Source organism: Cygnus atratus, chromosome 10 (genome assembly GCF_013377495.2).
Source record: "Cygnus atratus isolate AKBS03 ecotype Queensland, Australia chromosome 10, CAtr_DNAZoo_HiC_assembly, whole genome shotgun sequence".
Classification (NCBI taxonomy): domain Eukaryota; kingdom Metazoa; phylum Chordata; class Aves; order Anseriformes; family Anatidae; genus Cygnus; species Cygnus atratus.
In genome coordinates, this window is record NC_066371.1 from 22,230,223 (window position 1) to 22,246,846 (window position 16,624).

Here is a 16,624-nt window from a genome sequence, read left to right on the forward strand (position 1 = left end):
GCAATTCTAAAACTGTAGGATAGTAACACTCAAACTCTACCCTTGCCAGGGTCACACTTTTCCTGTTGCATGGTCTACGTTCATTTCATCTCTACCTCTCCCTCCCTTTAATTACTCTCAGGCTATCTGCGTGGCCTCTCCAAACCAGTGACACAGAGATGATGAACTACTGATGCCAATAATCTGGGCAGGGAAAAATTCCGCAGCCTAGTGTATGAAAAAGTGAGTTTTGAACACACAGTTGTTTTCCTAATCAAGGTCTCTGTTCTTCACAACCAACAGATGAAATGGGAAACATAGTGTATGAACTGTTCTGCTTTACCCAGAGATACTGACCAGAGTCTGCACTTGCACATCAGTCCAATAAGACCAATGGGTTGCATTCCAGATGCTGCTTCCCAAACCACTTCAGTTGTTCCTATTTTTCTCTTTCCTTTTTTAAATAATAATAATAATTAAAAAAAAAAAAAGAATTAACTGCTTGTGGTTAGGAATTCTTTGTACATGTGGTCGTTATTTTACTACTATATTGTCTATGAAAACCTCTGGTGTTCTAGTTAACTGGGGAGTGGTCCTACAATCATAAAATATTTGGGGACACGAATCTAAGCACACAGGAACTCAGAATCGTGCGATTCCTGTGTCTAACCAGCATGGAGAGGCTGCAGAAAGGACATACTATCCAAGAAGAATGAACATTAGGTTCCAGGTCAGTATCTCTGAGTGTGCTCAAAAGACTCGGAGCTACCCAGTCATCACTTGTCCTTCCCTCCTGCTTGCCCTCCCAGTCCAGGGAATTTAGAAGCAGATGGGATTTAGCAGCTGGATCCGTTTGCAACAACTATTACCTGTCCAGACTGGGAACTGGGCCAAGTCAGGACAAAAAATTCAGCAGTTAGAATTCTTTGTTTGACCTTTTGAAGTCATTATTGATATTAAAAAAAAAAAAAATCACTTCAGAGTTCTGAACTAAATGTTAGACTGCATTGCCAGAGTCACGAAGGCTTGCTCAAACAATATGGGAAGTTGGAAAACAAAAGATCCAGACTACAGTTTGGCAAGGTTTTCAAAATGTGGAGCTGGTATATGTGAACAAGTAATGTTAATCTGACAGTACTTTAAATTTGATATAAGGCTAAATAAAGCTGAAGGAAACATGAGTGCAGAAACTTCAAAGGCTGCACAGTCCAAGTGAAGTCAAATTAATACCTGACTAAGCTAGAACAAAGAGCAGCTGGCTTTTGGAGGGAGCTGTATATTTGAACTCAAGATGACTTTGGTAATGTGAATACTGGAATTCAGAAAGCAAAGAATTAGAACTGGAAATACCACATATATATGCACCCTTGAAACGAACTCTTGAAACTGAACAAACAGAAAGAAGCAAATCTGTGTACAAGATCTGGATGGTTCTGGAAACCATGAAGTGGACATTTCAAACAACTACCCTGTACTTCTGAAAGAGTACATTTTTATCCTATACTTTTCTTTGGAATTCCCAGGAAGAAAGATTAGAGTAGTCAAAACAGCATAATCAATTACCAAATATTTAAGGCAGGAAAATATCAGATAAGAAGTTTCAAAAGATGCCATGCCTCACCATTCTCCTAATGTGGCATGAAGGACACTACTGTAGATTGCTTCTTCATTGTCATTTATTCTGTAGGTCACTCTGTTGAACCCTTATGTACACTTGTACTTGTGGTATTTTCTACATATTAAGCTCTAACCTAATAGTTTAGACTGCTGAATAAGAAAGAGAAGCTGTATCTTTTAAGGTACAGCTCTCCAAAGCTTAGTATTCTGCTGCTGGACAGCTGGGAGATGTGTACAGCAAGGACTTGCAGCTACAGTGCTACCGGGAAGCCGTATTTTTCTGAGTAACTTCTGCCAACTCCCTCCTCAGTACAATTTAAGTCTTTTTTCCACGTGTAGCTGAATGAAGTGCTTCTTTCTAAAACTGTAACGTGGTAATTTCAAAACAACATCATCTTAGCAAAGAAAGAACTTTTGTATCATTACTTCTGGCTCTAACACACAGCTTATCACTGCAAAGTCCCAGGCTTTGCATACACCACCTGTTAGAGGGGCAGGTTAAACATTCAATATCCACAGTAGCATGTTAAAACACAAGATCCTTTGAACAATTAGGTACTTACATCAGTTGCAATGTACTGACAGCTATTTATAGTTGTTCATGTTTATAAAGCTGATGTTATTGTTTCTTAATCAGTGAAACCAGCACATAACAACTGGCTGTGTTGTATCCTAACCCACTGCAAAGATAGGAAAAGCTTTTAGAGGGGGAATTCAGGGGAAGAAACTAGCATTTCTCATGCTCTTCGTCCACAAAGTAAGTGACTCTTTCAGCAGCACATGTAAAGAATGGAATTTTCCCAAAGTTCACAGTAAGTGCCTTCCTGTCAGAGTGAGTTAAATATATTTAATAATATCGATTAGTTTTCTATACATTGTCATTCAACAAGGCCACCCACAGCTTAATTATTACACTTTGATGGTTAAATGACTCCAGCACAAGATTGATTTTCATTTTCTAACAAACAGAAGGAAAGGCAACAAAAAGAAGTAGCCCAGATTCCCTTTACATTGTCCGCAGGACAGCCGAACCAATGACCTGGATAACACATAATGCAGAGCACGCAGCTGTAGTCTAGGTGCCATACAATAGGTCTTCACCTGCTGCAGTACCTCATTCCAAAATTCCTTCACTCCGTGCTCCCGAGCAGCTAGCCCCTGATTTCCTCCCAGCGAACGGTAAAAGCAAATGCATGTTCACTGCTAGTATGATTGTTTTTCCACCTGACTCTCCCATCCCTCATCAGCGACTTCAACAACAGTCTGCATGTCAGAGAGCTGCTGCTGAATTGGACAAACAAGGGAAAACATTTCCCTCAGGGGTCATTATACTCCGTCCTCAGCCCACGGGCAGCAGTGCTGCCATCACTTTGTGTTGATTTTTCTGATTGTAATTAAAAACAAATACACTCAACAAAGGGGATCTACAGAGATTTGTAAGTCAACCCAGAAAACAAGGGCTAAGTGAAACCTTGCACGGAAACTCAGCGTTTCAGAACATAAGGACTTGCTCCTTTTACCTTCAAAGGCAAACTAGCCTTCCCTTCACCCCCCCAAAAAAACAGCTGATATTGGCAACGCTCATTCAAAACAGCTTATAAGTGCCGATGTTACTGGAGTTCAAGGACTGCCAGAACCAACAAATTCTCAGGTAACTCCTTACAGCAGGAGTCCTTGACTTGGGTTTGCTACCTTTCTTGACATTATCCCAAAGATATGCTGGGGATGTTTTCGCCTTTTAATACACTTTCTATTCGTGAACCTAGACAGACAGGTATCCAAGGCATTAATTCTGTGTTTCGGAGCACTCATTACTGCAAACATTTTATTAGAAATTAGTCTCAAAGGAGTTAATGGTGTCATAATTGGACAACTCTGTAAAGTGAAACAGCCCAGTAACTTTTGTTTCAGACATAACTCACAAGCAGTGCCAGCAACCTGAAACAGAAGCACTCTGTTTCAGACTTCATATTACTGGCTAAACTCCTATACTTCTATACCTTAAAGGTTATTAGTTTTTAGCCAACTTTATAAGGGTAAGTCAACATTCGTCATGGCAGGAAGCCCAACATTATTATTTTTATTAGTCTGCTACTAGTTAAATTGGCCTAAGATTAAACAGTTCTAATAAATGCTCCCAAAACTTGGAGTTTAATTTAAAAAACACACCTCCACGCACACACTTTCAAGCTCTGTTCCACAGGATGTTATCAATATTTAAACTTCAGCAGGATTAAAAAAAAAAAAAAGATGCAAGCAAAAAGGTTAAAAAAGAAAAAGCAACCCACATTACAACAGCCTCTTACTACAGCAAACAGCCTAAAAAATAAAGCATGCCATGCAATTCGGGCTTTTTGTCCGTTCAGAGAGAGGCAAATCTAAAACTAGAATAACATTCTCAGTGGTTATTGAAGCTAACAGAGACCATCTTTTTTAATGCACGAAACCACAGAAAATTTGCCTTTCTTTCATATTTAATAGTATGTTAGAAATACTCCGGTCAGGAAATCCTCAAACATCCAGGCTTCTAGAGCTGTGAATGTATGTTCACGTACAGCTCTCCAAAAATTAGTGTGGTCAAGAATAACGAAGCAGGCAACTCTCCAGTAGCTCTAAGTACAGCTACCTTTGTGCAACGCTGAGCTATAATCACCCACAAAAAACCATCCTAAAACCTGGGAAAGGCATCACACTAGTACAACACCGGCATCACAAAAGGTTATTAAGCAAGTTAAGTAAATGATACATATCTGCAACTTGATCTGCCAATAAATCTTGTATATCAGTGGTAAAACTTCTAATGTTTCTTCCAAATCCACAAGGCTCCACCACCTGCACTCTCTGATGGGAGCAGGAAAAGGTTTGTTATTCCTCCTCGGCTGGTCTCCACAAAAGCAGCCATCAAATAAAGCAAAATCCAGAGACGTTTTGTTTTAATCAGTGTTATAAAGAAGAGGTCATGAAATGATACTTGGGGTAGAAGGAAAAGCCATGCAGAGAAGTGGTAAAGCACTCTCAGTTGAAGAAAGCGAGCTGAAATGTGCATCAGGGTATGGCACCACGTGCTTCATCAGACATCGGCGCAGTCCCGCGAACAGGCTGCCCCCAGCCGGCACCACCTCACTGCCTCTGCCATATGCCAGACAGAAGCACTGCAGCACCAGCAGCACAGGGACAAGTTGTGTCCAGCTCTCTTGACTGATAATTCATTTGTCTGAAATATCCAGAAATCGATGTCTACCAGCAGTTAGGAAATGACAGCAAATTGACAGAAAAACCTCACACTGAGGTGAATTAACACAAGTAACAGAAATGCCGAAAAACCCAGACAACTAGCATAGAGTTGATTAAATTCTGAATTTCCTCTCATTTAAAGCTGCTTGTGCAGACTACCCTAGACCATTTCCCTGCTGGAAGAAACTGGATCTGAAGCTGGGCTGCCAATGAACGAGCAGACATGGCACGGTAGGTTCCTGCATGGCAGCACACCAGCAAGGTGCTTGCTGCAAAATGCCACTCAGCAGAGTGGGTTTACCCTTCCTGCACTCCCCTGCCTGAGTTAAACATGGTCCTGAGCCCAAGGCAGCCTAGAGCTTCTCCTGGACAGCAGTATATTGAGGATACTAGGAAATACCAAAAGATGGGTTGCAAAGGGCCCTAATTCCTAAGGCTACCATTTCTGCAGTGTAGGAGACGTAAGCAGACACTGGATGAACCAGAACGTCCTGGAGACACACAGGAATCCTGTGCCATTGTGGTAGTTTTTACAGCCTAAGCCTAGGCATTATGTTAGATCCTGCACAGAGAGGCAGGAAAACATCCTTGCCCTGAGGAATTTATGTCTTTGTTCCCGGGACTTCAAGTCAATTTGTTTGTTTAGTTTCTTGGGTTTGTTTTGTTTTGTTTGTGTGTTTTTTGAGGGGGAAGAGGGCATGGAGTGGAAAATTTAAAAAGCGTGAGGAAGAAAACACTTTTGGAATGGCTAAAAATAGTGCAAAATACTCAGTTGTTAAACATCTGAGAAACACCTACCTCATTTTACTCCTGAATCTCCATCTGCTCCTTTCTATTGACACAAAACTGTGCAATTCTTACACCTGGAGCTTGAAGAATGAAGAGTATTTTCTAGCAAGGATATTTAGCAGCACTTGGATAGCTAAGCACAGCTGTCTCCTCCCCTTGTTTGTGGTTATGAAAAACATTTGTGTTTAAATGAGAAAATGAATTCCAATCATGGAAGTCCATCTGCTAAATACAGACAAGCCTCAAGGGATATGAGATTTATTATGCGTTAAGGAGGGCATTTTTGAGGGAGCTCCTTGTCAAAATACTGAAAGTACATCTTGAACAGCTCTTGAACTTCCTCTGCTTCCCTCGAGCTGCACTTTTTCTGTCCTTAACCACACGCCCCATTGACTTTGATGTTGCTAAAGATGCTCAAAAACTTTCATGGCCCTATTGGGGACGTTAAATTTCATCTTAACCAGACTGATCTTTCCATTCATAAACTACACAATTCCAAACAAACATAGTGTTTCACAACAACTATTTTTTTCCAGAACTTAAAGAAGTATGTTAACCGCGTAAACATTTTTACATATAAAAAAAGGTGAGCTTAAGAATTTTGAGAAGGAAAAGTTGAGTATCTCAAAGACTTCTCCCAACTTCTATAGCTGGATTTCTTGTGATCAAGAAAGGTTAAATGGAAACAGTAAAAAACAGTAAAACAGAATACTACTACAGATTTAAAATACCTAAATACATAAAAGAGGATTAATTCATGAGATACACTAACTTCTACAGCGATCCCAGGACCAGGCACTTTGCTTTGTTCATTTTGTTTACCTTTGCTAAGTAAAAGGTTTTGTTGTTTACCGAGGCAAATACCACATAACTTTTAAGATCAAAAAGGATAAAAAAGGAAATGCAACATGCCAAACACTGATGGTCACAACAGACTTCTCTTCAAATTAACACTTTGGTCTTTTTTTTTTTTTTTTTACTTTGTTTTTCCTATTGTTTTTTAACCAAAGACAGATAAATTGATTTGTATTTGCACTTGCTTATTAAAACAAAAAGTATAATTTAATTACAGGAAGTTAACCTTGGTAAAAAATGCCTCGGATCTTATGATGCTCTTAATCAAAATTACCTGTAATAATTAATCCTTTTGGTCAACATCAGCATACCAAGTTTGTTTCTGTGCAGTTAAATCCTTGGGTCACAGAGTCAGCTGTTAAAAACTATAGCTAATGATTTTTAACTATTACTAATTATTTTTATATGGACGATAAAACTATTGATAAAGTAGTAATCATTGCATTTGACAGTGTAGAGCACAGGAATATATTTCTACTGATTTGCATTTTCATTGAAGAACCAAAAGTCAGCCTTCCAGAAGATCTTACATCCCTGAGCAAGGACTAAGTGGGAATTTAAGCACTTAATGCTAGATTTTCCTGTCTGTGAATCTTTTAGCCTTAGTGGGTCATCTCTGCTCCCACTTCTTTAGGCAGACCCAAACAGAAATGGAATAATCAGCTATAGTCACTTAAACCTCTTTCATGGAACATGATAAAATAAGCTTCCCAGAGCATCAAGGGAAGATTGCAAAGCAGGCTCTACTCATGCTTCCTATGTTCACAACATACCTACATCACAGGCCTCTTTGGGTTGTGCCTGCATAAAGAAACTTTGTCATATTAACGTGTGCAAGAGAAATAGCTATTAGAACCTTCAGTAATTATAACTATGTATTTTTACAGTTATTATAACTATACATTTTTACCATATACTTGGTACTAATTTCATCTTGTTGAACTACAGTTGGTATATTTAATAATCCAAATCATTAGTACTCTATTATCCAGTACCAGAAGAAAATAGTTGCAATATTCAGCATGGTAAAGAGTCTCTTACAGCAGCTATTAAAAAAAATAGAGGAAAAAAAAGGAAAAAAAAGGAAAAAAAAAGGAGAGAGAGGGAGAGAGAGGGAGAGAGAGGGAGAGAGAGGGAGAGAGAGGGAGAGAGAGGGAGAGAGAGGGAGAGACCTGTCTTGGGCCTTCTATTAACAATGAACAACAGCAGCTTACCTGTAGCCCTTCTGTTCTTCATCCCACTAACCTGGAAGCAATAGTTGTTTGTGTGCCACGCTGTGCGCAAGTCTCATCTTCTAACATTTCTATTTCAGAGGGAGATGTGGAGGCTAAGTGTGTCATGCAATCTTATAGGTACTGCTAAATACCTCATGCTATTAAATACACTTCAGTTTTTGTCAAACTTGTCAGACTAAAAATAGCTCCATATATTCTAGTCACACATTTTTTTCAGTTTCCTTTAGAGGGGCTGATAAGCTTGCTATAGCAAGTGAAGCATAGCACTTAGTACATTACAGGAAAGAATGTGGGTGTTTGGGCGTTTGTTTAATACCTTGAAGCAAGCAGTTTTGCTGATTATCTCTATTTCTGTCTTACAAAAAAGCCAGAAAGAGCCCAACACCTCTGTACCATTTACACTTAGAACTGTACTACAATATTTTACGTGGGGCATGCAATGATGTAGGCAAAGGCCTTGCACTATGTCCTATATTAATTCATTCTTCAGACACTGCAGTGTTTTGCTACCCTTAAATTGTATTTAGAAAGAACTGTGACAGTTGTACTTTGACCATAGGTACCTTTTCTCATGTTCCAGGTCTGAACTATTCACATACATTTTGGACATTTTATTAGTCATTGTTTCGTGACTGTGCTACTTCTACCAGATTTATGCTGAAGAAGTTCAAGTGTGGCTTACAGAACGAACCGTAAGCAGGAAACCTCTGTTCTCTTTTGTGCCACTGACTTGTTCCTCAGAAACAGCAGTGGTTTTCTACTGCTGCTCTGCACTTGAAGTCAGAGAATAAGGAAAAAATAATCTATTGTCAGTAAGCTTCAGCTGGCTACCCAAAGACTTCCACCTGAAACATGGAGAAATTTCAACAGTACTGATAAGGATACACATTTTTTGCTAGTCTCAGTTGAAATCAGTGGGGTTAAATTAAGTATATACTCAAGATTTTTGCTGAATTTCAGAGGAAATATTTAATAATCACAAATTTTGGCTTAAAACCAAAAAACAACAGCCACACACCAGAAAATCTGTTCTGTTCCACATATGACAAAATCTATGAACATTAGGTAAGTAAATCAAGCAACTTCCCATATCAATAATTAAAATAGTTTTCAAAAGGTTCACCAAGCCAAAAGTTCAGAACCCACACACAGCAAACTAGCTTTCTGGTGTAGTAACACAAAATCGTGGTAGAAGGAGCTCAATAGCTTTGTTTTAATTACTAAAGGGTGGAGAAACAGCTTAACATTTGATCTGGAGAAGAAATGGGGATTTTTCCCCATATTGATAGATTTTTAAGAATCAGGCTGCATATGTCTACCCTAACAATGCCTTTCCCAAAGTGTGTTTTTTTCTGCTTCCTTTGCCAAAATTTTTGAGTGGCAGATGGAAACAAACAGAAGAATGCTTAAATGTTTATTTTTTGGAAGAAATAGCGGTCCATCCTACTCTCAGAAATCAGCCTGAAAGCACAAGGTGAATTTTCTTAATTATATAAGATACAAAATTAAAGATTATAAATCCAAGTCAGTGTTTGCACTGTAATTCTGATTGATCACATCCGTTATTAGAGACTTCCTCATGCTCTACAATTTCACTGAGACTTTTTCTTTGAAATTTGAATATAATTAAACTGCCCTTCCTAAGTGTAGCAGAATAATGCTTGAACTCTTCAGATTTGCCAATTCTATTAATTCACACACACACAAAAAATTAAAATCTTCATGCACTAAAAGACTAAATGCATATTTCTTAGATGTTATTACCAGTAAAACCAGTACCCTTAAATGAACTATTCAGTGATTAACAACACGCGCTTTATGTATAAGCACACACACATATTCAGGATGTTAGCTTTCAAAAACACAGTTGACAAAATTTCAGGTTTGTTAACTGCAGTAATTAAAACCCTTTATGCACAAGTACACCAAAAAGCAAGAGGGCAGAATCTTCTTCTTAGTCCTTAAGTTTAAACAGGGACACTTGGCTCATGTTACCTTCAACTGCTAGAAGTAATTAAACTTTTATGTAGTTGGATTAAATGCATACAATTTAGTAATTTGTCTTCAAGTTACTCAGTAAAGAAGACTAATAAAGAATCTATACACTTGAAATGATAAAAACTTTCAGAAAGAAGCTTAATCTTTTCTCCAGCACAGCTGAACAGCCTCCTTGAGGTCACTTTGCTTTCCACAGAACTACACAGAGCAGACTAAACACTAACCTAAAGTATCAAATATTCAAGTCTTTAACAAACCCCACTCCTTGAAAGTTTCCACCATTTACGAGAGTTTTGCAAACGAGTAAGTTGAGTTTTGGTTAAAAATCTTATTCCTTAATGTCACATTAAAAGATTTCATCCATTTTAAGAAAGACAGTAGTCAATCTGCTGACCTGGCAGCTTTCAGTTAACTGCGCTATCACATTAATTTCTTGTTTTAGCACTGATGAGGACAAGAGAGTGACATGGAGCTTCAAGGCACCGTCTTCCAGACTGCCTCCACTGTCAGCAAAGCACTTAACTGGCTCCTGCATCAGTTTAACGATTAGTAAGGAATGCTTAGCACTAGAATAAAATAAATATAAATAACATTAAACTACATATCTAAAACAGACATTTCATTAACCACTTCAAAGATTAATTCCTTAAAACGCCAGATGACAAGATTCCTCGTTCCTTTATTCCAAAAAGAAGTTCATCACCAAGGAAAGCACTACGGGATGCCCAAACAGACCAGGGATCTATGCCCAGAAGCCCCTTTTCCAAGCGCATCACTTCTCCCCGAGCACCACAGAGCTGCAAAGGAACAAAGTTGTGACCCGCCACCCGTAACTGAGCTACCTCCGTCTCTTTAGCTGGTCCGCTCGCTGCCTGCACGTCCAAGGCACAATTCGCCCTCTTGACCGTAAGGTAAAAAGGGTAATCCTTGGCCACCATCGCGGCGGCGAGAGCGTCAGTTTCGGGTGTCACAGCTGATCCGCTCCGAGAGCGAGCCGTGAGGACGGAGCCGAGCCGAGCCTCCCGGGCGCCCGGCAGCAGCAGCAGCAGCGTCCCGCCGGGGGCTCCAAGCGCAAGGCCTGCGTCCGCCCCGCGCTCCGAGGGGCCGCCGGGGAGTGCGCGGCTGCGGGCAAGGAACGGCTGGAGGCGTCGGCAGTAGGCTGAAGGCAGCCGGAGGAGGCTGGAGGCGGCCTCACAGCGCGGCCCCGCAGCAGCCCCGCCCCGCGGGGCGGTGTCGACGCCGCCGCCTCAGGGGAAAGGCGGGGAGCGGGGGCTGGCCGCGAGGGGACTCGTCTGGGGGGCCCGGTGTGGAAGTTTGGTTCCCACGCAGCCCTTCTCAACGCGTACCACAAGAGGAGAATTTCACCCCGCCTTTATGCTTGCTTCTCAGAGGGTCAACACCGTTCAGTTATTGCCTTTTGGTTGGGCTGTCGGGCTGCCTAAGCACCTGGCAAATGCCGGGTTTCATGGCCATCCATCACCAGCAGTCCCAAAGAGCACAGCAGCCAAGGCCCAAACACCATTTCCATTCCTATGGATGTCAGTGGCATCTGCATCCTGTATACAAGTGCTCCAGCCCACCAGAGAGGGAGTGCTGCATCATGCTATGCTGCCACAACATTCAGCATTGCTCACTCTCTGGGTATTTTGTTCACCCATATTGTTACTTCTTCCTGTCTGGCAAGCAGGAGTTTGTTTCTTGCGTTTTTTAAAGTTACACTGCTGTTGCTATTGTTTAGTCCAAGAGCTCCCCTGCCCGCACCCCTCATTGTAACGAGCTGAGAGAGTGGAAAAACACCTCCGATGGGCATAGCACAGGGTGCACTGCTGGGCCAGGACAGCCAGGCAGAGGGGCTGGTGTCTACCTTCGGACAAAGGTAGCTAAACTTTCCTGAAAAGAGAGAGGGAGTAGCAGGGGCCTTGTCTGCAGTAGGGGACTGATCAGACAGAAAGAGAATATAGGAGACAAGGAAAAGGAAACTGAGTAGGAAGCTGGATAGGGGCAGCAGGGAAGGATAGTTTCAGGCAAAGGGAAGCAGCACAACCAAGAATAACTTTACAGAGCCTGACAGAACTAATGCTATTTTTAAAATTTTTAAAGGCAGGTTGGATGGATGTTGATTCACAAGCATTTGTTTTGCTAAAGGTTATTAATCAGATAGTGATGCCTTTAGAATAAGCTTATTCAAATGGGAGACTTAGTCCTCATTTGGGTAGTTCCTTTGACTTCACCAACACCCCAAACATACAATGTCTCATACACTTGTTCTCCCAGGCCCGTTCAACAGCAGTCACAGTAGCTGAGATGGTCTCCTGCTGCCTATTTTGTAGTCATCTGCTCATAAAAACAAACAAAAACCAAAACCAATCCACAACACACACCAGTCTCCCAAGCCCCCAGTTCCTGGAGAAAAAGCTAGAAGAAAAAGTACCAGTACATTTTTTTTGTTGTTTTGTTTTGTTTTTTAGAAGAAGTAAAATTTGAACCTTTGGAGTGATACGGGCTGTGCTGCTCTCCCCATCTCCAAAGGGCCACAGGAGGACTGGCCAAGGTTCAATGGAAGCACAAGTGTTGACATGAGACATTGAACAGCTTTCACATAGAGAACAGCAAGCAGACAGGACATTTCAGACAGGAAGAGAAATCAGGACAGATGTGATAGAGATGTACAAAACCATGAGAGACAGAAAAATAGAGAATGGTTTTCCACTGCATTCAACTACAGAAAAAGAGGACCATCACATTAAACTGCATGGTGGCAGATTTAGAGAGAAAAGTGGAACTAATTCTTCATGTTACGTACAATTTTCAAGTTATACACAATGGAAATATTTGCTACAAGACACTGCTGCTAAGAAAGTTTCTCAGACACAAGTTTCGGGCTACTGGAACAATATTTCGGGAAACACCATGACAGGCTCTTTCCGTTTTGTACTCCTCCCCAGCAATCCACTGTTGACCTCCACTAGAGATTTGCTATTAGGCTAGACCGATCATTGCTGTGGACCCCTTACTCTCCATTTTTCATAAGATATGAAAATAAATCTTTTTTTTTTCCAGAGGATTACTTGTCTCAGTTGAACGTTTCTGAAGCTACACACAGCTATTTCATTCATATGAATGTACGTTCTTTTTTGCAACTCTTTGGTATGATGTTCAGAGGACATACCTCTTTTGTACACAATCTGCTACTGGTGGACAGTTTCTCCTTACATTTCAAGCACATCAAAACACCAATACATACACACAGGTTAAAATGGTCAGAACATCCTGAGAACACTGCAGCTGCTGTCTAATCATTGAAGCCCAAGAAGCCTTGATTTCAAATACCAGCTGTGTATGTTTGTTTATGTATGCGTATGCTAAAACCATTTTAAAAATCAGCTTCACTTAGATGAGGAAAAGCGCCTTCAGGGCATGCCCTCGAACCATGTTAGTCCTGTAACATGCTTCACAGCATAAAGAGTACTTCACACAGGACAAGAGTGTACTGGTTTGGAGACTCAATGAACTTGAGTTTATAAGTATATAAAAGGAAGTGCAGAGAAAAATTCTGCCTTTTTTCCAATTAATCAGGCATGTGCACTTCAGCTTAACTAAGCATTCTCGAGAAACAAGAGAAAAGACTATTTTAAGAGGAATATGATTCTTTAACTGCTAGAAATAAGCAGTACTGATAAATTTCAGAGTAACTTACACCTAAAAGACTATAGCTTCTGTAAACATCTAAAATAGGATTCATTAGAGACTTTGCATGTTTGTCTACTCTGCTAGAAGAGCATAAATACTGTTTTAGAACTGAAATTTGGATTCATTGGTACATTGATGCACCTAACTTTATAAGTATCATATTATCTGATTGGAATTAAACAATAGTGCAATTTCAAAAAATTCTCTCACAGAATGTCCAGAACAGGCTTGTGAGATTGTTTGTTTTCCGATATATATATATATATATAATATACATATATATAATATTTATTACTTAGGAACCAAGCTGTTTGGTAATTCTGGTAATCCCTGCTCAAGTAAGGTACCCACCACTGTTGACCTGGTTCAGGACTAAAGTTCACTGGTGAGGTTGTTTTGTGATCGTCTGGTTCACACCAATGCTTTTAACCAGCTTGCCCATACATTCAAAACCAAATATTGAAGCAACTATTGCAAAAGCATCTGTCTGTATGACAAAGTCCTTTGAAACATTTAAGTTTTAGAACACAAATGATCCAAAATACAATGGCAAAAGAGAAAAAAAAAAATACCAGTTCCTTCTAGATAATGGTTAAGAAGCCATTGGTTAAGAAGCCAATGGTTAAGCCAATGGTTAAGAAGCCATGCTGCTAAGCAGCAGCAAATGTAACTAAAATATTTAATCTAATCTAAACATTTATATAAGGAAAATCCAAATGGAGCAAAGCATCTTTAACCATGGAAGTCATGGGCTTTAAGGAGTTCAGTGGAACAGAAAATCATTAATGAAAGCTGAACACAGAAGAAAACACACAAATAGATTGTTTAAAGTTCAGGGTTGGTGTTTTTGTTGTCTTGTTTAAGTTTCTTTCAACATGATCTTTGCCAACACATTCCAACTGCCTTTGGGCAGAAATGCAGAATCTGTAATTAAACAGAAATATTTTGAGATGTCTACACCCAGATCTCAATTACCGTCTTCCTCCTGATATGCTAATATGACTGCTTTCCCTATTAAAAGTCAAAATCTGTTTTGACGAGCTGTTAAAAAAAGATTAGATAAATGCAATCAATTTTTGATAAAATGTTCATATTCCAATAAGTAAAAGACTCAATGCCTGTCTATCTGTCTCTGCTTTTCTTCCCTCACCCAACTTAACACAACCATCTGCTCTTTTTTTTTGGTCTGCATTTGACTGTCAAGCCTAAAAAATAGCCTAGCCTTAGTTGCAACAATTAATTCTATTTCTTTTTTTTTTTTTTTTAATTACAACTATCAATGCTAGAAGAGAAACACTACTAACTGTATTTCTCCCGTGGTTCATATTTGTGGGAGCTTTTTTCACCCATTTTGGATGATTTTGAAATATACATTATGCACCTAGACATACATTTCACCAAGAACGCAGCTCTGTGACAAGTTCCCAGCAGGTCTAAGTAACAAGACAAAAATTTAATCAAAGGTATAATGCTTTGAAAAAGAAAAACTATTATCACTATCATCTTCAGATACACTATATTCTCAACTCTTAGTGTTGTTTGTGTTTTGTTTTGTTTTTAATAAAGAACAATAAACAGTTCATTGTTTTGTTTTCAAAACAGATTAATTTCTGTATGAATATGAAGTACCCAGTAGTCTCTGAGTCATCCTAAACATAGCAGCTCAGCTTTCTTGCTATGTTACTCCAGGCTTATGGTGGGAGTAAGAGATTTAATATAAAGTCTGTTGCAGAGGGCTATCATCTCAACACAATTTTGGCTAAGTGTGCAGACTACTTGGCTTGTATTGTTTCTGAAAGTTTTACCCACCGTAAAAGCCTGAATTAAGTGAAATACTGTATGCACATTTCAAGAAAAGAAATCTCAGTAGCTTGCACTCCATGGAATATTCTTTGAGTATGGCTATCTCTCATATGTGCACCCACCATTAGTATGTGTTTTCACCAAAAACCAAAACAAAACAAAAAAGAAAAAGCCGCTGCTTACAAGAGGTAAAATTTCACTAACAATATTCAGATAAAAGTTACTATTCCATAAAACGACCAGTGAAAGTAAGCCAGGCTAATGCTGCACACACAGTTCTGCACTTACTGAACGTTTCTGAAGCCTCTCTTCAATGTACTCTAATATAACTTCAGAGTGATCATTAGGAATCTTTCAGAAACAAAACAACAAACAACCACGCACAGGAAAAAAAAAACACCCAGGAAAAAAAAAAGGCAATTTTTTTTAAGTAGTCATTTTCACCGAACATCATGGGTTTAACTCTGCTTAGGAGCTCGAACAACTGTGATGTAGTAGTTAGAAAGCATATAAACTGCAAGATAAAGGGTACTTATCAGGCAGTTGCACAGCTATTCCTGAAACTGCAACTTCCTCATTGCAAATACAGATTGTACACACAGCAGTGAGAGCAACAATTTACTAGGTAATAAATACTAGAAAGAGACCACTTGATTAAACACATTGGTTCTAAGAAATTCCAATAAAAATATGATTACAGGATAAATGATTACCATTAAAAATGTCCTCTCAAAAAACACAGATGTAATTTTTCCAGGTAGAGACTTAATCCTGCAAAGATCAACGCAGAACAAAGAAACATGTCTCAGGGGAACATCTGACATTACAAAATTGAAGCCCAAATTTCTATTCTGTCTAGACTCTCCGTTTGAAGATTATCTTTCATATGACCCTTATTTGTGCAGCTTATGGAATAACAAGAGGAGGAAGAAGTTAAATACTTATGTTTCCTCACTGTTATTGTGGCTTCTGCTTTGGGATTTGCAGCCAAGAGGTCCTGAACTATTCCCCCTGAGTTTTGTCAAATGAAATGAAAAATAGGAGTCTTCATTGTCCTCCATGGTGGGTGATTGCTACTTTGAAAAAGTACCACCTTTATGTTTAAGTACATTCATGTGGAACTGATGAATAGAGAGACATGATTCTCATACTGAACATCATGGATGCATTGTTGTATAAACACACGTTTGGTCAGCCATCCACAGGCTTTCGAAGTAAAACATGCATACATTGTTGGAGCTTTTTCTTATTAATACAGATCAATTCGGCACTGGGAGATGAACATGAAGATCTGCCAATTTTGAGAGTTTTTGTTTTTGTTTTTTCTTTGTTTTTGGTTTTTTTTGGTTTGTTCTTTCCCCCCACTAACTTCATGTAATTTGCTTACTACAGAAAGCATTGCGCAGTTAAAGGATGCCTTCTAA

At 39.4% G+C, this 16,624-nt stretch overlaps 1 protein-coding gene across 11 annotated transcripts in view; it reads right to left on the reverse strand.

Annotated features, from left to right (window-relative positions):
* The window catches only part of ARHGEF3 (Rho guanine nucleotide exchange factor 3), a 126,827-nt gene that overhangs the window by 20,876 nt on the left and 89,327 nt on the right, over positions 1–16,624 (reverse strand). Inside the window, exon 1 of one of the 11 annotated variants that reach the window (XR_007708705.1) lies at positions 10,550–11,245. The exons of 9 other annotated variants lie outside the window; for them this stretch is intronic. Coding sequence is in view for 1 of the 2 variants with exons in the window: in XM_035558381.2 (XP_035414274.1) it covers positions 10,550–10,645 (96 nt within the window). In the remaining variant the exon portion in view is untranslated. Of the gene's footprint in view, positions 1–10,549; positions 11,292–16,624 lie in introns of those variants that run through there. One more of the 11 variants, XM_035558381.2, reaches the window with a different exon arrangement.